General features: G+C 43.2%; 1 protein-coding gene across 2 annotated transcripts; it reads right to left on the reverse strand.

Annotated features, from left to right (window-relative positions):
- Window positions 1-165: 165 nt before the first annotated feature.
- LOC308672989 (transmembrane protein 182-like) lies at window positions 166-26,324 on the reverse strand. Of its 2 annotated transcripts, XM_081336322.1 has the most exons (5): window positions 26,068-26,324; window positions 23,283-23,406; window positions 18,341-18,439; window positions 12,335-12,472; window positions 167-1,210 (listed from the first exon to the last, which is right to left on the reverse strand). In XM_081336322.1, the coding sequence occupies exons 1-5, from the start codon at window positions 26,218-26,220 to the stop codon at window positions 981-983; spliced, it is 744 nt and encodes a 247-aa protein (XP_081192448.1). In that variant the 5' UTR covers window positions 26,221-26,324; the 3' UTR covers window positions 167-980. The 2 variants fall into 2 exon arrangements, with proteins under 2 accessions (XP_081192449.1, XP_081192448.1); XM_081336323.1 differs by lacking the exon at window positions 12,335-12,472 and having other exon boundaries at window positions 166-1,210.
- Window positions 26,325-26,828: the final 504 nt, after the last annotated feature.

Consider the following 26,828-nt stretch of genomic DNA (forward strand, 5'->3'; position numbering starts at 1 on the left):
ATCTCTCAGCATATATCTAGTAGGTTAGACAAAGGCTGTCATGCTTTGGCCATGTCATGTGAGCTGACTCATTTGAAAAATCTATCATGCTGGGAGTGATCATCAGAAAAAAGGAGAAGGGGGCTGCCCTAGCACCCATTGGCTGAACACCATGAAGGATGACACCAGGATGACCATGGAGGATCTGAAGGAGGCAATGTGGGATAGAAGGGCATGGAGATGCTAATCCAGAGAGAGGCCAAAGATCGGACATGACTGAATGGCTGATGATGGCTGTAGCTTGGACTTGATTGATGTCAGGCCAAGTTCAGAGACAACACAGAGAAATCCAATAGGGTTTGATCCTTTATTTGTTTACACCAAATAGACAGAATCTTTTTTTGAAGGCAAAGTGATGGAGCACCAATAATCCAAGTCTATAATAATTCCAGTCTCCAGCCAAGAAATCCAGGAACCCATCAGTTTGATGGGTCTTGACAGTTCTTACCTGGAAATCCCAAATCTACTCAGAAAACAAAATTGCTTACTTACTTGGCTCCTCTCAGAAATAGTTATGGAAATCATGACCATTAAAAAAAACCCAATGAAACAATGTAAATATTAGAATCTGTGTGCCTAATCTACTATTTTCCACACCATTGCTTAATACCCCTGGCACAATATCACTCATTCTAGAAATAAATAGGAAAAACATATGTCTATGGAGATTCTCAGTCATCCAGGTCATGATTGTCCCAAAGGTGCTTTTTCAAGAGGCAACTGGACTTTCTTTGTTTTTCCTTGAAGACGTTTTGCTTCTCATCCAAGAAGCTCCTTCAGTTTTGGTTCAGTTCAGTTCAGTTTGCAGAACTGAAGAATCTCCCTGGATGTCTTCAAAGAAAAATAAGAAAGTCCAGTTGCCTCTTGAAAAAGCACCTTTGGGACAACTAAGAAGACAATTATCCTTCCTAGGTGGTAGCTAAGGAGCATCCTCCTCTCATTTACTCAAGCTCCTTCAGGATGGTGTGTCCAACCAGATAGAAGAGAAGACCTGAACTCAGCACTAATGGTATCCCAGCAGCCGCAAACATAAAAGACCAGCCATAATAAACAGATAGAGGTATGTCATCTGGGCACCTTTCACTTCTTTCCAGTAAGATGTATTTACGGAGATCAGCAGCAAATTCCTTCCACACCACAAACATAAATATGAGCAGGGTAAATAAACTTCCTGTTTGACAAAATGAGAGAGAGAGAGAGAAAGAAAGAAAGAGGAAAAATGAGAGAGAAGAAAAAATATATCTGACATCCTAGCAAGAGAAAAAGTTCCATTCCCTGGATGAAACCAACAGAAAATTGAAGGTAGTCCTTAATGAAGGTAATCGGGACTGGCAATTCTGTCGCTTAAAATGCAAGATCACTGTCGTGCTAACTTACGACAGTAGTTCTAGCAATCCCAGTTGGCATTGTTAGAGATGAATCCCAAGCATTTACAATGTCCCACTGTCACACGGTTGCTGTTTGCAACCTTCTGCTGGCTTCTTGGAAGCCAGCAATGAAGGTCACAAATAGCGATCACATGACTGTGGCATATGATGATGACCACAACTACAGAGAACAGTTGTTAAGTGCCCTTGTTTGATGCTGTGACAACTTCGAACAATCACCGAATGAGTGCTTGCTGATTGAGGAATCCCTGTACATACCATTGGTCCGACTGGTGACTGTTTAGCTAGCTCCACAATGTTTCCCTTTCATTAAAGAAGCTTTAAACTTGGACAAGTTGGTTCCTGCCCTCTGTAAATAAATGCCCCAGATCTGCAAAAGATGCCAGTTGCTTTTAAGGGGTGACGGAATTGAAGATCCAGTGTGTACATTCAATTTATAAAGCTTTTGAACCCTATTTCAAATCGAAGGTTATTTTTTGACACAAGTCTTCCTGTTGGACAGAACCAGAGAAGTTGAAAGTAGCCACTGAGGCCCAGAATGGCTTCATTTGCTTGTTCCAAATATGTTACCTTCATCTGCTGAAACGGATATGATGTTAATTTCTAGATTTAAGTCTCTACTCAACCAAGGGAATTCACTGCCGAATTTGTGAGGTCCTTGGTACTCTCTGAGCCTGGTTGTTTTCTTGCAGACATTGCATTACCAAACTAGATTACATCATCAGTGCTAGTCACTGCTTGAATGTAGTCACTATCTTTTAGCCCAACCTGTCTCAGGTAGTCATTGGTGAAAGGGTAAAATGAAGAGAAATGCATACACCCTCTTGAACCTACAGTATAGTGGAAGGGCAAGTTTAAAGGCAGTAAATAAATCAAATTAGGATGGCTTTTCTCACTCAACTTTATATTTGCTGCAAACCTATAGATGCACAAATGACCTCACATAAAAAGAAAACTTAGAACAAATAAAATGCCAATGCCAGTTAAAAGCACCCAAAAGTAGCATGAAGAAACAGTTGCCAAAAGCAAGCCTTTACAGGTAACTCTCAGCTAATTTTCTGCACTTAAAAATAAAAGCTTCCTTCAGAATTTCAGCTGAGTAGCAGAATGATCAAATGAAGAAAATTCCACAGAGATTATAACATGAGCTTATAAGTATGAGTCGTATAAATTCATATTTCTGTACCTTTGCTTGTCCTCATTTTTTTTTTCATTTGGACCACATTTCTTCTTATTTTTTGTGAAGCAATTGGGATCATTCTAAGAAATGTGCTTACATTATTTTAAATTTGGTTCTTTTTCACTGCCATTTTCCTTGATCCCACAGATCTGCATAAAACCCTTTTTTCACATTTCTTATATTGCTATCTTTGTAGCTCTCTGATTTCTGAGATTTTTTATACATGCCTACATACATACATACACCCTCTTCTCCAAAAGTCTGCATTGGAATTTGTTTGATCCTGTCTGTTTAACTCACAATTTTCCCCTCTCCTTTGTCATTTGCAAGATAGATGTTGTTCTACAAATATTGGGCCAAATGGATGTTGTTGCAATTTTGGATTTGTCTTTTTTATTTAGTGTATTAATCGGTAATCTCCACCTCACCTAGCATTTTCCTTCTTTCCAACCAAAAGCATTTTAAAAACTTGCAGGGCAGGACAAAGATAACAAAAGCCTTCTTTTCAACAAAATCTGGTTTTCTGTAGACATGGGATCAAGCTTTTTGGGGGAACAGGAGACTCATGTCCTTATCTGACATCTCTGAACTACTGCTTGGACACTCAGAAGTTATACATTCATCTCCTGATACGTATGAGCTTCTATAGCAAGTTATATCTATTCTGTGTAACCAATGTAGGTTGCTTCCAACCCAGTTCAAAGTGTTTGTTATTATGAATAGGTAATAATAAACCCCCTTATTGAATCTCTTCCCCATGTAATCTGCCTGTCCTGTGTATGTGAACCTGGGAAAACAGAGGGTGAAGGCCCCTTCCCCACATTAGAAGGGGATAGTTCAAAGTAGCTCATCTTTATGGTGGCCCCAACCTATGGAACAGCTTGACCCCCAAGCTAAGTTTGTGACCATGTTATCCTAACCCTTTTAGAATCAGAGCAAGATACTACTATACTCCTCCATGAAAAATTTGGGGAGCAAGAGGTAACAGTTCTTCTTCATGCCAGGTTTTAATTTTGCAATTGTCTTGCTTGAGATGAGCTGCTGATTGTGGATTTAGCGTATGTACTTGTGAGACACCCAGAATCCTATCTACTTTAATGGATAGGATAGGATAGGATAGGATAGGATAGGATAGGATAGGATAGGATAGGATAGGATAGGATAGGATAGGATAGGATAGGATAGGATAGGATAGGATAGGACAGGATAGGATAGGAAGAGAGAGAGAGATGATAGATGGAAAGAGAGAGAGAGATGGTAGATGATAGATGATAGATGATAGATGATAGATAATAGAAGAGAGAGAGAGAGAGAGAGAGAGAGAGAGAGAGAGAGAGAGAGAGAGAGAGAGAGAGAGAGAGAGAGAGAGAGAGAGAGAGAGAGAGAGAGAGAGAGAGAGAGAGAGAGAGAGAGAGAGAGATCCTGCCACTGACCTTAAATTCACCTAATTTTACTGGTTGATATTTCAGGGAAGAATAAGTGAGAACACTTCAAGACTGGAAGAGTTATTTATAAAACCAATAAAGGTGGGATAAAAATAAAACTTATAAAAACAGAAGACAGATACGTTGGGGCAGATATATTGGGAACAAGAGGGAGGGTGGGATATGACTTCCTTCATCCTCCCTTTTCTTTCAGAGGTACCCACCATAAATGACCCAAATTTTCCCCAAATTTGAACTGCAGCCCACCGAGACGCACAGCATTCAACTTTGCTTTGCTCTCCTTTCTTTTCTTTTTTTTTCCCTTTCAACCCCCTTTCTGCCTGTATGCATGAAAGGCACGAGATTAACTCTACATTTGCATCTCCGTGCTTGATGCGGGTTAATTGTCTCTTCTGGAGAGAATTTAATGGTGAGAGAATTGAACCATGATATGAAACTTTTTCTCCTTTCTATCCTCATTGCAATTGTCAAGGGGCTAACCAGAAGGCTTTCTAACTTCCAGGCGAGCAGCACCGTCATTCTGAGTAAATCGTGCAACTCAACCCTCCTACCTTCCTTTTGGGGTTCACAGCCTCGTGAAACCTCATTGGCTAATTGCAGAGGGATGTGGGTGAACTCCTGGCTTGCTTTGGAACTTGCAGAATTTATCTATAATTTGCTAATTATAAGGAAATGAACCTCGGTCCCCTTTCTTCTCACCTCCGTGCCTAGCTGAAACTTCAGAACTCTAATAAAAAATAATGAGATGTTGAGATCTTCCCTAGCAAATTTCGAGAGCGCCAAACCACGTGAAATGCGAACAGTTTATAGCTGTCACAGTTTGGAACTTTGAGAAAGCAGCTCTGAATCAAAGCAGTAGGCTGTATTTTTCTGCTGATTCCATTTAAACAACCTCATGGAACTCTGATCATGAGCTGGAAAGAATAATTGAAGACCAAGTTAGTCGTTGCCTAATTAGGAGGCGACCTTATCATGAACACAAACTATTTTTCATTTGGATTGCCACTATGGCTCAAGGCATATTCTTGGAATGTACAAGAGTCCACCACATAATTTCCAGGAAGACCATCTTTAATATTTTGCTAAAAGAGATGATTGATTGACATATCCTGAATTTCATGATGTGGCTTCGATATGGCATACAGGGAGTTCTTAACTTATGATCACAACTGAGCCCTCTGTTGCAAAGTGAGACATTTTTAGGTGAGTTTTGCCCCATTTGACGACCTTTCTTGCCACTGTTGTTAAGTGAATCATTGCAATTGCTCAGTTGTTAACTGAATCTGGCTCCCCCAATGACTTTACTGATCGGAAGGTCACAAAAGGGGATCACATGACCCCGGGGGACACTGCAACCATCACAGAGATGAGTCTTTATTGATTAGCCCATAGAGATGAGTCAGTTGTCAAGCTTCTGAAGGTAAATTACGTGACCGTGGGGATGCTGCCATGGTCATAAGTGTGAAAAACGGTAATAAGTCCCTTTTTTCCCCAGTGCGAATTGTTGTAAGTTAAGGACTATCTGTAACTAGCCAGCATTGGCCTGCCTGCTGTTCAAAGAGAAGCACACAGAGAGAGATTTAAATCATCAATATCTAGACAACAGTAGACACAAGTCTCTCTGGACTACAACCAGTTTGTCAGAGATTAAGATCTAGGAAAAGGTTCCTCAAGAAGACTTTGAAAAGTGTAGAAGCAGAGAGGACGTATGGAAAGCTACAAAGAACCAAGACTGAATGGAACCAACTGAGGAGCTGGCACCTAGGTTGGATGAAAGCTGGGAAGTATGTAAATTGTTGAGTAGACTGTGCACAGGTACAACAAGATCCAGAGCAGTGGTGAGATTCAGCCGGTTCGCACCAGTTCGGCAGAACCAGTAGCTATTTTTTTGTTGCCCAGGCCCAGAATGGACTTCCCGGAAGTGGCACCCACACAGAGAACCGGTTGTTCACATATTTGAATCCCACCATTGATCCAGAGATACTCTGAACAAATGGGGCTGTCCGGTGACTTCTGCCCTTTGCAATTGTGGTGACATGCAGACAACAACACATATGCATATCGGTCCTTTGTGCCCACTTGAGGACCTGCTGGCTGGGTGACCAAACACAATTAATGTTGCTAGTTTCTGGGCAAGATCTGTTTAACTTGTACGTATTTTAATCTTGTATTTGATATTTTAAATTTCATGTCGTATGGTAGTATGCCTTAGTTAATTCTGATGCTTCTGACACAAACAAACATTGGCTCTCATTGCCTATGTGTGTGCACAAGGGTGCGTGAGATAAAAAGACAGAGAGAAAAAGAATGAGTTGGGGGGAAGCTGCATTTCTCAATAAATTCCATAGATTACTGTTAAAATCTTGAAAGCCCCCTTAGATAGTTCGTTGCCCCAGCTTAGACATATTTCCTTGACATGTGGAAATTAGCCTTTAATGAGGCTGCTTTTCTCTCTCTCTCTCTCTCTCTCTCTCTCTCTCCTGGATATACAAGCCAAAAGGAAATCCTTGCAAACTAAGCTTCATATGTCAAACATGGTTAAGAACATTTGGCAGAAGAGCCACTGTTGGGTTACTGAGTTATACTCCTTTGAAAGGCAAGTTGGCAACGAAGCCAACGAGGAACTTGGTGAGGGAAATGAACCAGAAGCAATCAATATCACAGCTTTTCCTTTTTCACTTGAATAACCTTCAAGCAAGATGGTCAATTTTTCCCCTCTTTTCTTATTCTCTTTCCTCTGAAAGTGTTCTCCAAAACAATCTCCCACAGCAAGATTTGTTAAGTTAGCTGGACAACTGCCAGATGGATATGCTTAAAATAGCATAAATAACTGCGGTCTGTTCTTAGAAAGAAAGGATCTAATGCAATGAAAACTGCTTAAAAAGAGGGCGTCTAATGTGATAACTTCTGAAATCTGTGATTTTAATTGGGGAAGAACAGCTTTTTATATGCTGACTGATCCAATTTGGCCATTGGGAACATGAAATTCCACAAGTTTTAAAGTTATTTTTTTTTTACTTCTTCCTCCACATTTTGGACAGAGAGGACAGTTGGTTAGAAAGAGCGGGGAAAGAATCAATCTACGGTAGAATTGAACAGCCCTCCCTCAACAGAGGGGGAGGAATAAGACCCCACCCATCAGTACAATGCAGCCCTTGCAGCAGTTCCAAGAAGTTTCCACAACCAATTTCACCCTAGTTCAGATGACCCCGAGGGCACAGATAAACCTCCAAGTGGCCTCAAAAGCTCTCAGGTAGAGTGTTAATGACCAGATGACTACAAAGAAATGCAATCCTTCCCATCTCACCACTATCTGGTTTCAACTGGTACCCAGGGCTTTTTTTCTCATAGAACGCTCAGAACGGAGTTCCAGCACCTTTTTTGGATGGAACCTTGTAGGGTAGGCAAGGCGGGTTGTATGACGTGTGTGAGTTCCAGCACCTTTTTCTTTTACAAAAAAAGCACTGCTGGTACCTATCCTTCCATCTCCACCCCCCGCCATCAGAACTGATGAAGCTTCTTGGATGAGAAGCAAAATGTTTTCTTCTTCCTCAAGAAGAAAAAAAAAGCCCAGTTGCCTTCTGAAGAAAAAAAGCTGGCTTTTTGAGGCTTTCTCGAAAAGGTACCCCCTCCAATTTGGCCACAATCTGATTAGCGTTGACTTGTCCCATATTGTTTCATGCCCACTCCTGCTTCACCTCAATTTGCTGAGCTTTCTTGATTAAAATAAAATTTAAAAAAAACCCACAAGGGGATATTTTGAAATATAGCTCACCTGCTCTGCATCCCTATAATACAAATAATATCCCGAGGTCTTCACTATTGTATATTTTGGATTTCTTGTAAATGAGCTTTGCAAAAAAGGATCTAGATTATTCATCTGTTTATCAATCTATTTATTCGTTTAATTTATTTGCCGCCCATCTTTTAAGGAACAACTCTGGGCAGCATTACAACATTAAAATCCTAATAAATACAGTTCTTTAAAAGAATAAAAATAAAAGTTCCAATCAAGATAAAATATAGTTAAAAGATGGGGAGGGTGGGACTGCCTCTTAATTAAACAACTACCTCCAGTGTGATATTCCCTTGTTACGGCCCCAAGCCATCTTAATTTAGCTATCTTTGGGCAAGGGAGAATTATAGGATAAATCGGGAATTCTATGAAAGCTTATCATAGATATCTTCATAAAATGGCTGTTGGCTAAGGCAGGCATTTTCATTCCAAAGCTAGCCAAAACAAGATGACAAGTCTGCTTTTCAACATCCCTTCTAGCCACCCAGCATAGTCTCTATGACCCAATGCTCCATTCCAACTTTTCTCTGTGGTTTTTTTTTTTTTTTTGTAAACTAAAATCACGGGCCTCACATTTCCAAATTTCTGACTTAGAAACCCAAGCAATAAGTAAACTTAGAAGACATGTAGAAGACACATTCTCAAACTCTACATTCCATTTAGCAAAACCCAACTGTTGCATTCATTTAATGTATGGCATCTAATGGGGCCACCGAGTTCATCCAACTTGCTAAGACAATGCAACCCTTTCCTCAACATAAAGGTAAAAGTTTCACCTGTCCAGTTGTATCTGCCTCTACGGGGTGGTGTTCATCTCTACTTCTTAGGCAAAAAACCAGCTTTGTCCAAAGACCTTTTTCCGTGGTCATGTGGCTAGCATGACTATATGCCAAGGTGCAAAGAATGCTGTTACTTTCCACCAGAGTGGTGCCTTTTTATCTACTCGCACTTGCATGCTGTTGAACTGCTAGGTGGGCAGGAGCTGGGGCAAGCAACAGGAGCTCACCCTGTCACCTGGCGCTTGGGTCTCAAACCTGGGATGTTAGCTTTCCACTGACGAGCTAAGCATCTTTAACTACTGATCCACGCACCCCTTCTTCCCTCCACATAAAAAGGTAAGGTAAAGGTTCCCCCGCACATGCGTGCTAGTCGTTTCCAACTCTAGGGGCCGGTGCTCATCCCCATTTCAAAGCCAAAGAGCCAGCGCTTGTCCGAGGACATCTCTGTGGTCATGTGGCCGGCATGACTAGACGTCAAAGGCGCACGGAACGATGTTACCTTCCCACCGTAGTGGTCCCTATTTTTATACTTGCATTTTTACGTGCTTTCGAACTGCTAGGTGGGCAGAAGCTGGGACGAGTAACAGGCGCTCACTCTGTTACGCGGCACTCAGGATTCAACCCGCCAAACTGCCGACCTTCTGATCGACAAGCTCATCGTCCTAACCCACTGAGCCACCGCGTCCCTCCCTCCACATACTGATCCATAAATTATCAGCTGAAAAAAAAGCATCTTGGGAAAACCTGTCCAAGGGGATTAAAAAGCATCCCAGGATAAAAGGCTTCTGGGCAGCAAAGAAAAAAAAGGACCATTTGCTAACTGAGGTTGGGAAGCCCTCTAATAAAGTTGAAGCGCCAGAGTGCTTAAAAAAAACTAGCAGCTTTTATTATTTTAAACATTTGCATGAACTTTGCCTTGTACATCTGGTTTTTACCCCAAAGGCTTAACCCTTCCCCTAGAAGAAGTTTGATAATGAGGCCACCAAATTATGGGAAGAACATTCCAGAATATTATTTCAGTGGAGAAAGCTTTACTTCGAGACTTCAAAGGACAGCCTCCTGATTTCCTCCCTCAGAACTTAATTCTCCAGACAAATTTCCCTCTTGATGAATTATAAGCACTTTCACCTTTCTCTGAGGAACAATTACTGGGATACAAAAGTTAATTACAGCCGATCTGCCATCCATAGCAGATGACAAATAAGGCTCTCCCACTGCAACTACTGTACCAAATAAGAATATAAAGACAGACAGACACACACACACACACACACACACAATAATTAGCAAAACTACAGTAACTGCTAGAGGACTAAAATGTGGAGCTGTTTAGTCCATCTGCGAAATATTATCTTGTCACTCTGATTTATTTATTTGCTTTACATTATGTGGTGCAAAGAGCCATGGAAAGACATATGCTCGGCATTACAAGGCAAAATAGAAAGGATCTAGAACATAGAATAACAGAGTTAGTTAGAAGAGACCCTGGAGATCTTCTCATCCAGCCCCCTGCTTCAGTAGAAGACCCTATTCCATTTCAGATAAATTAGTGTCCAGTCTCTTTTGGAAAGCCTCTAGTGATGAAGGCAAGTTGCTCTATTAATTGATTGCTCTCACCCTTAGGAAATTTCTCCTTAGTTCTAGATTGCTTTTCTCTTTGGTTAGTTTCCATCCATTGTTTCTCGTCTTGCCTTTTGGTGCTTTGGAGAATAGTTTGACCCCCTCATCTTTGTAGGAGCATCTCAGATATTGGAACACTGCTATTATGTCTTCTTTTCATTAAACTAGACATACCCAATTCCTGCAACCATTCTTTGTCTTAGCCTCCAGCCCCCTAATCCTCCTCCTCCTCCTCCTCCTCCTCCTCCTCCTCCTCCTCCTCCTCCTCCTCCTTCTTCTTCTCCTTCTCCTCCTCCTTCAAAGAGAGAAGCAACTTGGAATTAAGGAGAAACTTCCTAACAGTGAGAACAATTAACCAGTGGAAACGGCTTGCTTTCAGAAATTGTGGGCGCTCCATCACTGGAGGTTTTTAAGAAGAGACTAGACATTCACCTGTCTGAGACGATGTAGGTTCTCCTGCTTGAGCAGGGGGCTGGACTAGAAGACCTCTAAGGTCCCATTCTATTCTATTCTATTCTATTCTATTCTATTCTATTCTATTCTGTTCTGTTCTGTTCTGTTCTATTCTATTCTATTCTGTTCTGTTCTGTTCTGTTCTGTTCTGTTCTGTTCTGTTCTGTTCTCTGCACTCTTTCCAGGGTTTCTACATCTGTTTTTTATACTGTGGTGACCAGAACTGGATGCAGTATTCCAAGTGTGGTCTTAGACCTGCACATGGATTAGGGAACAAGCAAAACTATACAATATCATCAAGAGAGTAAAAGAATGGAAATGGAAATGGGATGGTCACATAGCAAGAAGAACTGAGGGCAGATGGACCAAGACAGTCACAGAATGGATCCCTCTTGATGAAAAGGATTCACAAAAGAGACATAAAACCAGATGGAGCAATGACATCAACAAGTAGGGTGGATCCCATTGGCAAAAGAAAGCTCAGGGCCATATTGGTTGGAAACCTGGGGAAGAGGCCTTCGTCCTGCAGCAGATAGACTGTGGCTGAAATGAGGATGACTATAATGATTTCTATAGTGCGTCAATTCAGAGATTCTGGGCTCTGTACAAAAATTCATATTACTGATATAGTACCATATCCATATTTAAATATTGCTCGTCATAAAACTAAATGGCCACCCTCAGTTCCTCATTCTGCATCAAAGTACTATAAGGTTACTAGTCACACCAGATGTAAAATTTCCTAGAAAGTGCCCACATATATTCTCACCACTCATAACTGTATAGTTGAGTAAAGTATTGGTATTCAGATAAATACTTTTAAAATGATTGGGTCCTAGGTGCAAGGTTTCATCCCAACCTATTATATTTTTAAGCTATTCCTAGGGAAAGAATCTGTTCATGCAATTGGCAGGTATACATGAAACCAATGCAGAACAACAACTCCATTTAAATCAAGGGTGTCCAATCTTAGCAACTTTACGACTTGAGAATTTCTTCTCTCAGAAGAAATTGAACCCCTCTGAGTTAAATGATTCTACTTGGAAGGTCAATCCGAATCATCAGAGCGATGATTCAAGTTATTTCAGTTCCAATTCTACGTTAAGGAACCCTGATATAGAAAGACCAAACTAAAGGAGAATTCCATTTAACACACGAGACACGATGTTATGTTCCATTGTTCTCCAGCAATGTTCTAACACAAATATCAATGTCTAAGCCCTCCTGTTTTTAGAACATCTGCTTTACCCTTGTCTGCAAGAATAATAAGTCAGATAATAAGTTCAAAAGTGCATTCCTTTCAAGCAAGCATTAGGTAACTAAACTAAGATTCAAAGCCAATCCTCTATCTATGGAAGGGTCCATACTGCTTCCTTGAAGCCACAGCTGCCCAAATGCGCAGAGACTACAGCTCCCCAAATTCACACAAGCTAGTCTAAAATTCTAGAGCTTTTAAATTCCAGTATTTCTGAAGAGTGGTGGGTAAGACTAATAGAAACATGCAACTGCCTTGCTTGTTAAGTGCACATTACACATCAAGTCTCTTACACACATTTGCATGCGGTTATGCGTGCATGCTCAGGATTTTAGCAATCCAGGCAACTAAAGCAGTGAACACTGCAGTGGTCACTTACCAGCAGCAATAAGGAATCCGCCTCCAACTTTATAGAATCTCGCATTGACAAAGGGCACACCGCACACCAGCAAAAACATTCCTACAAGGCTGGCAGTGATGGCCAGGACAATCAGGACTGTCCAGAATCCCCTGTACACTATGCACAGATGAAAAGACACACCACAAGTTGAGTCCAGCAAGCTATACAATCAGGGTACATGGGAAAAAATATCAATGCGAGGAGATCTACTTTTACCCCCCAATGTTTGAAAAGGAAAAGAGAGAGACGAGCTGAGATTTATTTATTTATTTATTTATTTTATTAAATTTATATACCGCCCTTTCCCGAAGGACTCAGGGCGGTTTACAGGGTATTAAAACAACCAGTACAAAAAACAAATTAAAAAAGATTAAATCATCCCTAAAATTAAAAACCCCAGTTAAAAATTCTCAGCCTGGGCCAGAGAGCTCAAAGAGCCAGGTTTTCAGGTCCCGGCGAAATGTGCGAAGGTCAGGGGCAGTCCTAAGCTCCACGGGCAGCTGGTTCCAGAGGGCAGGCGCACCCACAGAGAAGGCCCTTCCCCTGGGTGTTCTCCGCCGACAGTCTTTTATCGGCGGCACCCTGAGAAGACCCTCCCTGTGGGAGCGCACTGGACGAAGGGAGCTTGATGCATTCGAGTTTTCTCAAAAATCATTTGGGATTGGATTATGTTGGATGCAAAGCTACAGTGTGCAGAAAGCTTCACCCACGTATACCTTTTAGCAGTCATAGTTATGCCAGATAGTTCGGAATGTATAATGGGGTAGATATAGTGCCATAAATGCTGCGCAGATCAGAGAATCAGTGGAAGGGACCTTGGAGGTCTCCTAGTCCAACCCCCTACTTGAGCATGAGATGTTATACCTTAGGAGGGCCTTTCCCTCATGTCTCGATCTTGACTTTTTTGACCCCCTCCCCCAAAGAGGGATAATGAGAGTTTGCATATTGCCATACAACTACTGTTTGGTTCTGATAGACGAGGACTCAGAGTGGTTTAACAAGGAATGAGTTTATTGAATACACAAAGTCAACTGACAACTGTCAAATGTTGCAACCTTTTTATAGTGGAACTGCTTGAACTGTAACCAATCGTTAGAGACTATTTTCCCGCTTCTTGTTTATGGCAACCAATGATTGCAACAGAATCTCCCGCTCAAACCCCACTACCTTTGCAATCTGCAATCTTCCCTGTTTGCAACTATTTACATACACAACACCCCTTACCCCCCAGTTGTTGTTATTTCTGAACAAAATCCTTTAGATATTTTGGTGGCTTATGGATTCTAGAAGGGTATCTATTGCTCTGGCTGCAAGGGACCCCTTTTTCAGAATTTATGCTTGGCTGATTATCTCTGTTGGACCTGGGCTCTTGGCTACCCGACTCTGATGTTTCCCTGTTGCTGATTTGTGTATTTGTTTGTGCTTGAAGATTAGTGGTCACTGGCCTACCTCGCAGGGGCGCTACCCAGTCAAATTGACTAAATGGTTGTTGTTGAGTACCAGGGGGTGAATTATTTTGCCTTTCCTCTCCCTCACTCTCTGGCATGATGTTATTACTGAACCTGGATGTACTGTTTTCCCCCAATATATTTTGGTCCCCATCTTCTGGCAAGCATCCACTAGATCTCTTCCTCAGCTGATCTAGATGTCTTTTAATGATCCTATTCCCTTCCCCCTCAATAATGTACGACAAGGGACCCAAGATTTCAGTAACCACCCCTGGAATCCATTTGTCCCCTTGGGTATAGTTCCTGGCCCAGATTAATTCCCCCACTTTAAATGTTCTATTTGGCAAGTCCAATTCAGCGCTTGGTATAAGTCTGTCAGGGTGTAATCTGTCCAATTTGGTGGTCAACCTCCTTCCCCACCTCATTTCAGCTGGACTTTTGCCTGTAGCAGCGCATGGGGTCGAATGTTGGGCCAGCAAAAATTCGGCCAGTCTTTGATGCCAGTCACCCCGAATGATTCTTTTTAAGGCGTCTTTCGTGGTCCTCACATTTCGTTCAGCCAAGCCGTTGGTGGATGGGTGGAAGGGTGCTGATGTCTTGTGCTTAATCGAGTTGACCTTGAGGAAATCCTGGAATTCAATAGATGTGAATTGTGGCCCATTATCAGACACGATGACATCCGGTAACCCATGAGTGGCAAAGAGGCCCCTTAATACCTGTATTGTTCTTCCTGAAGTTACTGAACTAACTGGTACTACCTCTAGCCACCTAGAGAAACTATCAACCACCACCAGGAATGTTAACCCTTGGAAGGGTCCAGCAAAGTCAATATGAATCCTGGACCAAGGATTTCTAGCTATCTCCCACTTATGCGTACGGGTGTGTTGTTGTTCTGGCCTAGAACGTTGGCACAAATGGCAATTTGCAACACATTCCTCAATGTCGTTGTCCAGACCTGGCCACCACAAGTGACTCCTAGCCAACGCTTTCATCCGTACTATTCCTGGGTGTCCTTCATGTAATTCTAATAGAATAGCTGATCTGTGGATCCCAGGAATAACCACGCGATTTCCCCACAGTAAGCAACCCAGATGAACTGATAGTTCATCTTTCCTTCTAAAATAGGGAATGTATTTTTCATCCGGGTTGGCATTAGGCCACCCGCTCAGGACCCAGGCCATTACTCTCTTTAAAGTGTGGTCATTATTTGTTGCCGCAGCTATGTCTTTAGCAGTTAGAGGCAAGTCAGGGATGTCCTGTAGGGACATTATTTGTCCCACTGGGGCAGGGTCACCCTCGGTGATGTTTAAGGGCAGTCTGCTAAGGGCATCTGCGTGCCCCATGTCCTTGCCCGGTCTGTATTGAAGAGAGAATGAGTATGCTGAGAGGAAAATGGACCATCTCAGCATCCGGGGTGACATGATTTGGGGAGTCTGTTTATCTGTGGTAAACAGTCCCAACAGGGGTTTGTGGTCTGTCAGTATGGTAAAGTTCCTTCCATATAGGTAGTCATGGAACTTTTTAACTCCAGCCACGATTGCTAATGCTTCCCTGTCTATCTGAGCGTAGTTCCGCTCTGCCTTGGTTAGTGTCCTGGAATAATATGCTATTGGTCTTTGCATTCCTTGGTTGTCTAAGTGGCTGATCACGGCCCCTACACCATAAGGTGAAGCATCACACGCTAGGTAAATTGGTTTATTTTCTATGAAGTGGGTTACAGTTGATTGGCTGGAAAGAATGTCTTTTAACGTTTGGAAACTAATTCTATGTTTCTTCTGCCACTGCCAAGGAGTCTTTTTATCTAAGAGCCTATGGAGAGGTTCTGCAATGGCAGCCTTGTGGGGTACAAATGTATGGTAGAAGTTTACTAAGCCAAGGAAGGCTTGTAGTTCAGCCTTGTTCCTAGGCTCAGGAGCTAATTTAATTGCTTTTATTTTTTCAGGGGTTGGATGGACCCCATTTTTGTCTATCCTGAACCCCAAGAAATCAGTGGACTTAACCCCAATGCAACATTTTTCCCTTTTTAGTTTTAAACCAGCCCTTCTAAATCTTCCTAATACCTGTTCCAGCCGCTCCACTAGCATTTCTTCATTTTTTCCAGCTATCAAGACATCATCAAAGTAAGGGCATACACCTGGTATGCCCTTTAAGGTCCTCTCCATCACTTCTTGAAAGATGCCTGGAGCTGCTGCAATGCCAAATTGCAGTCTGTGGACTCGGAACGCCCCCTTGTGGGTAACTATCGTCTGTGCTTCTGCAGCCTCTTCGGAAACAGTCAACTGTAAGTACGCATGCGCCAAGTCTAGCTTGGCAAACATGGCGCCGTCCTGGATCGTGGCGAGGACCTGCTTCACCGTCGGGACCGGGTAAGCATGTTTTTTCATTCCAATGTTCAGGGTGGCTTTGTAGTCAGCGCAGATTCTCACATCCCCATTGGGTTTGAGGGGTGTGACAATCGGCGTTTCCCACAAACCACCCTCAACAGGTTCTAACACGCCTTGGCCTACAAGCCTCTCGAGCTCGGCCTCGATTTTCTCCTTCAGGGCGAAAGGCACCCTGCGGGCCTTAAGCCTGATAGGTTTTACTGAGGGGTCTAGATTGAATTTAATTGGGGGTCCTTTGTATTTACCGAGGGATCCGTCGAATACGTCTGCAAATTCATTGCAGACTGATTCGAGGGTCTTATTTTTAATTATTGAATTTATTCCCCCGATCCAAATGCCCAGGGCAGGGAACCAGTTAATGCCAATTAGGCTAGTCCTATGACCCTCAGTTACTATTAAATCTAAATTCCCCTTAAATCCCTTAAATTCTACGCGAAGACTAATTTTCCCTTTTATTTTAATTGGGCTTTTTTGGAAATCGGTTAATTGAATTTTTGTTGAACTAAGTGGAATTTTTCTTCCACTTATTTGTTCAATCCTATCAAGGGTTTCACTGGAAATTATTGATACTGAAGCCCCTGAGTCGATTTCCATTCTGCATGGAACCCCTTGCAGATGGACTATGATTTTTAATTTCCCTTCTGGAAAATTGCCATTTTTCCCAATTCTCCTGCGGTTGACTCGAGCCACCTCCCCTAATTTTGGAATTTTTACCCAGGGTTTAAGGGACTCCTTGCCACTAACGTTAGGGGTTACCTTACCTTCGGGCCACACATCGACTTCGTGGAGGCGGTTGTCTCGAGCACGGCTCCTGCAGATGGCCTGGATGTGGCCGGTCTTCCCACACGCCCTGCACTTTGCGGTGCGGAATCGGCAAGATGCGCGGGGATGGTTGCCGCCGCAGCTGCCGCACCGGTTCTGTGGTTCATTTTCGCGCGGTCTGGTTGCGGTGTCCCTCCATGGGCGTTGTGGCCCTGTCGCTTGTCTTTGCGGAGTTGCGGGTTGTTGACGTCGGTTAGGTTCGGGCCCTTCGCTTCTGGGTGGTCTTGGCGCCAATTTTCCGAATCGCCTGGAGACTTCGGCGATATCTTCTTCCCACTGCTGGTCCGCCTCCCCGCAGTCCGCATAGCCCTCTTGGTTGATCTCGGATGATGCTGCCATGCTACTGCGGGGGGGGTCGCGATACCCGGTTGATTCGTACGTTAGAAGTTCGTCGATCACCTCCTGCAGATCGCCAGTGGGTTTGGATATAATTCTGTTTTGTAGCTGCTCGTCCCTCAAGCCCAGTACTACACGGTCACGAATTCTTATTTCAAGATTATCGTATTTACATCGTACTGCGGCTTCCCTGACGGCAGCGACAAATTTTTGTATGGACTCTCCCGGCCTCTGGTTTCTTTTCTCGAAGATGCGCCGCCAGAATAGTTCGGATCTCCTAGGTGTAAAGTGGACCTTTAGTTTGGCAAGGAGATCGGCATACGGCACGCTTGAGACCGGTTGCGGTTGACACAGACCGACAGCGACTCGATAGACCGGTGTGCCGCAAATCGTCAGTAATGCTGCCGCTTTTTTCCGGTCGTCGGTGATTCCGTTCACTAGCAGGAACCCTTCGACCTGTCCGACGTATTCTTCCCAATCTTCGGGGAAGTTTGGGTCGAATTCCTTCAATGACCCAATCTGCGCCATTCGGAGAATTTTTTTTTTTTTATTCTGCCGCGGCCGCTCGGTTGACTTTGACACGTATTCGAATTTGCCGCCTTTGCGCGACAATTCCGCCAATTCTCTGGTCTTCTGTCTATCCCACCTTCGTCGCCAATTGTTTGGTTCTGATAGACGAGGACTCAGAGTGGTTTAACAAGGAATGAGTTTATTGAATACACAAAGTCAACTGACAACTGTCAAATGTTGCAACCTTTTTATAGTGGAACTGCTTGAACTGTAACCAATCGTTAGAGACTATTTTCCCGCTTCTTGTTTATGGCAACCAATGATTGCAACAGAATCTCCCGCTCAAACCCCACTACCTTTGCAATCTGCAATCTTCCCTGTTTGCAACTATTTACATACACAACAACTACCGTACATCTTAGCACCATAAATGAAGCCTAGGTATGAAGAATATATTATGAATTCAAGTTTTCCTCAGAACATACCTGCAGTTGCGTCATAAGAGGGGTGAGGATGAGGCCCAAACACAATAGGCATTGGAAACAGGTAGGCGTTCATACAGTGTTTAGGGTGGGCCTGGCTGGCTGGAGAAAGAAAGAAATGATAGGATTAGTCTGTTTTTTTATAGAGCTGAACAGCTACACGTCAATTCTACACATAGGGATACTCCTCAATTTACAGCCATTCACTTAGTGACCATTTGAAGAACTGGGGGAAAAATATCCTCATGGTCACATGATCAAACGTCTGGTTCATATTTGTGACCGTTGCACTGTTTCTGGGGTCATGCAATCAACCTGTCAATGGGATAGCCAGATTCACTTAACCACCGTGTCACTAATTTAACGACTGCAGTGGTTCATTTAACAACTGTGGCAAGAAAGGCCATAAAACAGGACAAAACTCACTTAACTGTCTTGCTTAACTACAGAAATTTGGGGCTCAATTGTGGTTGCAAGTCAAGGACTATCTGTATGTTAATATAGGACTTGGGTTTGACTAGTCTAAAGAAAAGAAACAGGGGTGACATGATAGCAGTCTTCCAGTCTTTGAGGGGCTGCCACAAAAAAGAGGGGGTCAAATTATTTTCCCAAGCACCAGAGGACAGGACGAGAAACAATGGATGGAAACTGACCAAAGAGAGAAGCAACCTGGAATTAAGGAGGAACTTCCTAACAGCGAGGACAATTAACCAGTGGAACAGCTTACCCCCAGAAATCGTGGGTGCTCCATCACTGGAGGTTTTTAAGAAGAGACTAGACAGTCACTTGTCTGGAATGGTGTAGGTTCTCCTGCTTAAGCGGGGGGCTGGACTAGAAGACCTCCGAGGTCCCTTCCAGCTCTGTTCTATCCTATTCTACCAGGCTTGCTTCTGTAAGGCAGCCTAATAGCTTTAATATTAGGCCCAATTCTTCCTTCCAGTTTCCTGATATTCTTTTCCATTGTGAAAAAAAAGTGTTTCATTTTGCTTGGCCTCCTGGGAATTTCAAAATCTTTTGATAGCAACAATGGATGCTACCTCTTTATGTGTGTTATAAAATTACCTTTCTAACACTGCAGCTGCCTTGCTCATCCTGACTTCCTCATCTGTAAAGGTCCCATTGAAGTACTTATCCAGGTATCTTGGAATAACAGCTTTCCTTGGGACTCAACAGCTGGGAAGCCAAGACAGGTGCAGCCTATAAGATGATTGCTTCATATAATTGGTGATTGCCACACTCACAAACCTCCTTCAAGTATCTCACAATTAAGGCACATGAGAGAATAAGAAACTGCCTTAATATTACAATGATAGTATCTTCTGAGGACTAACTGAGGGACTATCAGCCCTCTTAAACAGGGGTCTTCAAACTTGGCCCTTTTATGACTTGTGGACTTCAACTCCCAGAATTCCTCAGCCAGCGTGGAATTGAAGTCCACAAGTCATAAAAGGGCCAAGGTTGAAGACCCCTGCTTCAGCATCATTTCTTGGATAAGCAACACCCTTAGCCATAATGCAGAGTTTACAAGCCCTAATTCACCCAACTCGCTGTGAGATATTATGGTCTAGGAACTTGCTTACACTTGCCTACGGCTCTGTTTGATGACCACTGAGCTTCCAAGTCGTTCTTCTTTGCAGAGAATAACTCTCTATAGTGCATCCAGGCAATTCAACCACACGTTAATAACCATGTTACAGGCTAAAAGAGAACAGATGCTCGCTTTCTGCACATTTGCTAAGGAAGCTTGCAATTACAGGCCTAATTCAGAACTGATGACTTCGTTGTTCCTTGCATGTGTGAAGCATTAAGCCTCACCTACACCTTAATTTTCCCCAGAGAAGCAAAATAAAGACTAGAAAGCTCAGACCTGCTTGATGAAACACTTTGTGCAGATTGCAAAACGTGGCCCTTTTCAATAGAGAAACTTAAGAGAGGGTTTGGCAGAAAGCTCTCAGCACAACCTCCCGTGTTAAATGCTCACGTTGTCTCTTTCTAATCGCTGCTTCTTAAGTAGCTAGCATGAAACCAACACAAACACAAAACTGGATTATCGGCATGTTCAGAAAATTCACAGAAGAAAAAAAAAATTGCCCGGGTACATGGGGCCCCAGAATGGTGACCAAAGGCAAAGGAAAGAAAGAAAAAAGTATATAACACAGGTAGTCCTTAACTTGCAACATTTCATTTAGCGACCGCTGAAAGTTACAACGGCACTGAAAAAAAGTGTGTCAGGACCGTTTTTCACACAACCATTGCACCATCCCCAGAGTCACGTGATCAGAATTCAGACACTTGGCAACTGACTTGTATTTATGACGGTTGCGGCGTCCCAGGGTCACGTAATCCCTTTTGTTTATTACATTTATATCCCGCCCTTCTCCGAAGACTCAGGGCGGCTTACAAGCTTAGCAGTAGCCTTCATTCTATGTATATGCCTGCTTGTTAGGGTTTTCACACACACCCCAAGCGGCATTATTACAAAGTCAGCTTATTGCCCCCAACAATCTGGGTCCTTTTTTGTGACCTTCTGACAAGCAAAGTCAATGGGGAAGCCACATTCACTTAACAACCGGGTTACTAATTTAGCAACTGCCGTGATTCACTTAACAGCTATGGCAAGAAAGGGCAAATGTCTCGCTTAGCAGCAGAAATGTTTGGGCTCAGGTGTGGTTGAAAGTCAAGGGCCATCTGTAAAAGGAATATCTACACTACACTACAATAATAAGTCCTTGACATACAGCCATTCGTTTAATGACTGCTGAAGTTCCAATGGCCTATAGTGACCTATAACCAGTTCTCGCACTTACAACCATTGCAGCAAACCCCAAGATTACATGATGGAAATTCCGGCACTTGGTAACCAGCATGCATTTACAAGGGTTGCGGTGTTCCAGGGCTGTGTGATCACTGTTTGTGACCTTCCCAGTGGCTTCTGACAAGCAAAGTCAACGGGGGAACTCAGATTCACTGAACGACAGTGTGATCTGCTTAACAAGTGCAGTGATTCGCTTAACAATTGTGGCAAAAAGGGTTGGGATTCATTTGACATCCGCTTTGCTTAGCCGTGGAAATTCTGATCCCAGTCGTAAATAGAGGACTATCTGTATTACCTTGCAGTTTCTATACTCAACTTGATGAAATAGACTTTGTGTTGTTAACTTAAATAATAATAATAGTGTGCTGATTGAATTTCCCTCATTTTATCCCCAAGTCAGCCAGGCTATGTTAGATCCGCCGCATCACCGTGGCTACTATTTCAGAGTTACTGACAACCTTCCAGGAACAGGAGCTTCGTGATTCTTGAAAAGTCCCACCGGTATTAATGGCCCCAAAGCTTATCGTGATGAACAGTAATAGGATGAATGTTAAACAAATTAATTAATGATTATCCACTTTGCTTTAGAATGTTTCCCACCGAATGAGAGCCCTTCATAATAAATGGACATTCGTTCATGCAAAGTGACTAATGAAATTTCTACTGCATTAATTATTGCAACTGCAGAAAGAAGGGGGGGCAGCGAAATCCAGCTGAATGAATTTGCTGTGATCGGTCTCATTAACACAGACACCAGAAGTCATAAAAGATCTCCTAGTTATCTCAAACCATGGGAATGCATCTCAAGTGAGGTTTAATTTGATCGTTTGACTTAAGGTAATATCCTGTGAAACAATAATTAGGCTTTAGAAAGCCTTCCATTATTACATTAATGTGCAATCCAGAATTATCTGCGCTTTATCAGATCTTTCCGGAAGTTCAAGGCAAGGAATCGTCTTAGACTCTATTGATATGCTTTGCACATTTAGTTATGGGGATGCTCCTGGTGGGTGTATGTCTGACAACTCACCACGGCCAACTCGCCGTGGCCAACTCACCGTGGCCAACTTGCCGCAGCCAACTCACCACAGGACAACTTGCCGTGGAACACAAGTTTCACTAATATCAAAGAAGTAGTGGAATCGAATCATTAAAAAAGGGATGCCAAAGGAAGGACAAAATGAAAGGTGACTGACAAAAATTAAAACATTTTTTTAAAAATTATTTTAAATAAGTAAATTGAATTGTTGAATTGTCCCACGGGGAGCTGTCCCGTGGTGCGTTGGCCACAGTGAATTGCAGCAAGTTCTCCCATCCCTCTCCAGGAGGGTTGTGCGTGAACTTTCAAACTACATGTGCACGGACCGATAACTAATCCAAAGAAATCGTATTGATTCATTTGGGGTGGGGTGGGGGGAGAAATAAAAGTTTTGTGGCATTTTGGGTTTGACAGATGTAGGGCGTTAAGCAATGCTATTGCCTTCCCTTTCCCAAGTGGGTTGGACCGTGGCTGGTCCTTGATTTATGATCACAACTGAGCCCAAAATTTATGTTGCTAAGCAAGAGAGATTTAAAACAGGGTTTGCCCCGTTTTACGACCTTTCTTGCCACCGTTGTTAAGTGAATCACTGCAGTTGATAAGTTAGGAACATGGTTGTTAAGTGAATCTGACTTCCCCATTGACTTTGCTTCTCAGAAGGTCACAAAAGGGGATCACGTGACTTTGGGACACTGCAACTGTCGTAAATATGAGCCAGTTGCCAAATGGCTGAATTTTGATCACCTGGGGACGCTGCAGTGGTCATAAGTGTGAAAAACAGTTATAAGTCGCTTTTTCCAGTGCTGCTGTAACTTTGAACGGTCACTAAATGAACTGCTGTAAGTCGAGGACCACCTGTATAGTGACATTTCGATCCTTGCCCCTCTTTCACCTGATCCCAAGGTGCCAATTGGGGAAGTGTGGGCTGAGCAGAGAGATCCGTGATGACTTTTTGAGGGGGGGGAAAAGCGTACAGTTGGAGCCCTAAAGCAGGATAAGCCAGACAAATGGGTGAGAACCTCAAACAGGTGACTTCCATTTAAGAGATCAGAATGTACGAGAATTCAGACGTTGTTTCCTCTCATACTCACTAAACCAGAAGTTCCATATGCTCTCTCTGTAACCTTCGCCGAAGAACCAGCATCGCCAAAAGAAACCTTCATGATGGAAGGTCAGGATCCCTTGGTCACCTTCTTTCCAGACGTGCTTTCCATCCTGTTTTCACAACAAATCAGAACCGTTGAGAAGTAGGGTGCAAACTCCTTGGGTTTCATCTTTAGCTTTCCACTCGGCGCCCAAGCTACCTGCACTTTCAGGGTGGCACATTCACAGGCTAAGGGTGGCAAAATGGAACTCGCAGCCAGAGGTAAAACCCAGCTATATAAGGAATGGCAAGAGATAGCTGCTTGATGTCCTCCAAGATTGGGCTAATGGGAATTGAAATAGCAATAGCAATAGCATTTAGACGTATGTCCTGCTTCACAGTGCACCACAGCCTTCTCTAAATGGTTTATACAGAGTCAGCCTCTTGCCCCCAACAATCTGGCTCCTCATTTTACCCACCTCGGAAGGATGGAAGGCTGAGTCAATCTTGAGCCGGTTAGAATCGAACTGCCGAACTGCTGGCAGCCGGCAGTCAGCCGAAGTAGCCTGCAGTACTGCATTTTTAACTGCTGCACCACCATGGCAAATTTACAAAGGATAAGCTTGCAGTTGCCTTTTAGACAGAGAAATCGGTGATTTTTCCTATCTGTTTAGGGATCAGATCGACGATCTGAGTCAAAATCGTCATTCAATTCAAATCAGAGCCCATCCAAGCATTCCTAGGTCTAAGTCAAATCTGCATTCAAAGAGAAAGAATGTGTTTTCCAACGTTTTATGTAGAAGAAGAGCAGGCAGAGCTGAGGATGGAGTCAAGAGAGTAATCAGCCTAGCCAGGGGTAGGCAACCTCGTGGACTCATGCTGGCTCAGGAATTCTGGGAGTTGAAGTCCACGAGTCGTAAAAGAGCCAAGGTTGCCTACCCCTGGCCTAGAGTCATTACATTCCCACACACAGTCTAAGTCCAGCCCCTCTTGAATTCTGTTGATTCTTATCTAGAGCCAGTTTAGTAATGACCATTAGTTGACTAGATTCTTGTGAATAGGCATGAACAATAAATCATCTTAACTGGAATTTAATGTGTGGTCCACATTTTGTGCACCTAACGCAGTGATGGCGAACCTTTTAGAGACCGAGTGCCCAAGCTGCAACCCCAAACCCACTTATGTATCGTCGGGTGCTGGGTGGGTGTGGCCCATTGGGTGGGTGTGGCCCATTGGGTGGGCATGGCCCATTGGGTGGGCGTGGCTGTGGTGGTAACGACAGACTGGATGGGATTAAAAAGTTCAATCAATTCCAACTTTGCAAGATTTTTTTTTCCCGCGAGAAGTTGAAATTGATTGATTGAACCTTTTTTTTTTTTGCACACGGCAGCGGAGGCCTAAAACGAAAAGGTTTTATAAAACCCAGCTGAAGACCTAGGACTGGGGCGACAGTGCGCGTGCCCACAGAGAGGGCTCTGCGTGACACCTGTGGACCTAACATTTTGCTCTCTAAGGGGGCACATCCTCCTAAAGTTACCATTGGGGGGGGAAACAGATATTTTTAGATATCACCTTATTTTCTACTATCTTCCCTAATCTTCTTTCCAGATGGACTTTACAATAGATCTGAACTGCTCACTCACAGTCAGTTTTTATGATTAAGTAAAGAGTGACCTATGGACTTCAAATTACTGGTCCCCCACCCTCCATCTGCCCTGCTTTGGTACTATAACAAAGAACCAGAATCCACCCAGAAGCAAACTCAGCTGGGTGCCAATCGCATTGTCTCCACTTCTCCTATGTCTCTTTAAGTGATTGTCACCACTTCTGAACTTGCATCTCAGCTTGTAAAATCGTAAACGTACATTTCCTATCAAGCTTCATTTTTTGGGGGGGAAGGCTGGATTCATTAGCCTGGGAGGCTAATAAAATTGTTTCATCTTCCCAGCGTATCAGGCAGAAATATTTTCTACCTAAAATGTTCTTTCTCTTCCTCTTTTCCTGGGAAAAAAGTTAAGTAGTCAAAGAAGGGAAGGGTAGGGAAAGGCAGACAGCAACCTATTTGTTTTCTGCAGGAATGTTCCTAATTTTTAAAGAGAACAATGGATGAATTAATCCGTCGAGCCTCGTGGGATCAATCAATTAAATCTACAATATTTCATATGTAAAGATTTACAGATTACACACTCTGCGATCCAACTGCTTAAGAAAGCATTCTATCTCAAGGGTACATAGAGTATACTGTTTATTTACAGCATACAGAATAATAAGAGTTGGAAGGGACCTTGGAGGTCTTCTAGTCCAACCCCTTGTTCAGGCAGGAAACCCTAGACCATTTCAGACAAATGGGTGTCCAGTCTCTTCTTAAAAACCTCCAGTGTTGAAGCATTCACAACTTCTGCAGGCAAATTGTAACACTGATTAATTGTTCTAACTAAAGGTCCCCTTAATTCTAGGTTGCTTCTCTCCTTGATTAGTTTCCATCCGTTGCTTCTTGTCCTGCCTTTAGGTGTTTTGGAGAATAGCTTGACCCCTTCTTCTTTGGGGCAGCCCCTGAGATATTGGAACACAGCTATCACGTCCCCCCTCGTCCTTCTTTTCATTAAATTAGACATACCCAATTCTAGCAACCGTTCTTCATATGTTTTAGCCTCCAGTCCCCTAATCATCTGAGAATTAAATTCCCAACTTCTGAGTTTTCCTTTTGTTTCCAGAAGTCTCCTTCAAATCGTGCTCCTTTGTAAACTCCCAATAATGATATTCTGGAGTGACACAGTTTGGGGTACTTTTACCTTTTCAGAGGAGAGATTGCTGTTCTTCGCTTCAAATCCTCCACACTTTTCGGTCACCAGCAGCCAGTAATCTGTCCCGAAGGCTACTAGAAAAAGGAAGATGCTGAGGACTCCCAGAATTGCAGCTAAAAGGGCTACTATTTTGATCTTCATGGTGGAAAAGGGAAGGGAGAAGAGGGTCTTGAGCCAAGGAGCCTAGAAGGGCGAGGCTTTAAAAAAATAATAATAAAGCAAACATGCAGGAGTTGAGTGTGCTAGCTAGGAGCTGAAAGGAAAGGAGACCTATTTTAAGAACGGGACTGGCAGCGTTTCACGAGTGTATGCCTTTCACAAGGCAGTAAGGAGACAGCTATCAAAAGCAAAAGGGTTGAGTTTCCAAACAGCTGAGGCATTTCAAGTAGGATTAGGGAGGAGGGCTGGACCGAGATGCTTCACTCCAGAGAAGTCATGTTTGGGGGTTTTCTGCTTCATGCATCCAGCTAGAGAGGATCTATTTCAGGTTACAACACAACTGATCTGGATGGACAGGCACCGCCGCTGCTTGCTGCCAGGCAGTCTAGATAGGAGTGGCAGGAAGGCAAAGGCCCTTTTGCCAAATGCAGAGAGGTCGGCAAGCTGACACCTGGGAGAGGTGAATCTACTCATTTTGGCTTCTCCTGTTTCTGCAAGTGGGTCCAGTTCAGTTTGTGAAGAAGCTCCTGCCTTGTCTAGCGAACTTGTTTGGCCTTACAAATCACATTCCATTTACCCTTTTGTGAATG

This window comes from Vipera berus, assembly GCF_964194415.1.
Source record: "Vipera berus genome assembly, chromosome: 11".
NCBI classification, from domain to species: domain Eukaryota; kingdom Metazoa; phylum Chordata; class Lepidosauria; order Squamata; family Viperidae; genus Vipera; species Vipera berus.

Excerpts from the sequence above, each read along its gene's own strand:
- LOC308672989 (XM_081336322.1), bottom strand. The coding sequence starts at position 26,220 with ATGAAGATCAAAATAGTAGCCCTTTTAGCTGCAATTCTGGGAGTCCTC. Across the intron at positions 12,473-18,340 it reads CTCTTATGACGCAACTGCAG|TGTACAGGGGATTCTGGACA; the intron begins GTATGTTCTGAG and ends ATCTGTGCATAG. Across the intron at positions 1,211-12,334 it reads CGGATTCCTTATTGCTGCTG|GAAGTTTATTTACCCTGCTC; the intron begins GTAAGTGACCAC and ends TTTGTCAAACAG.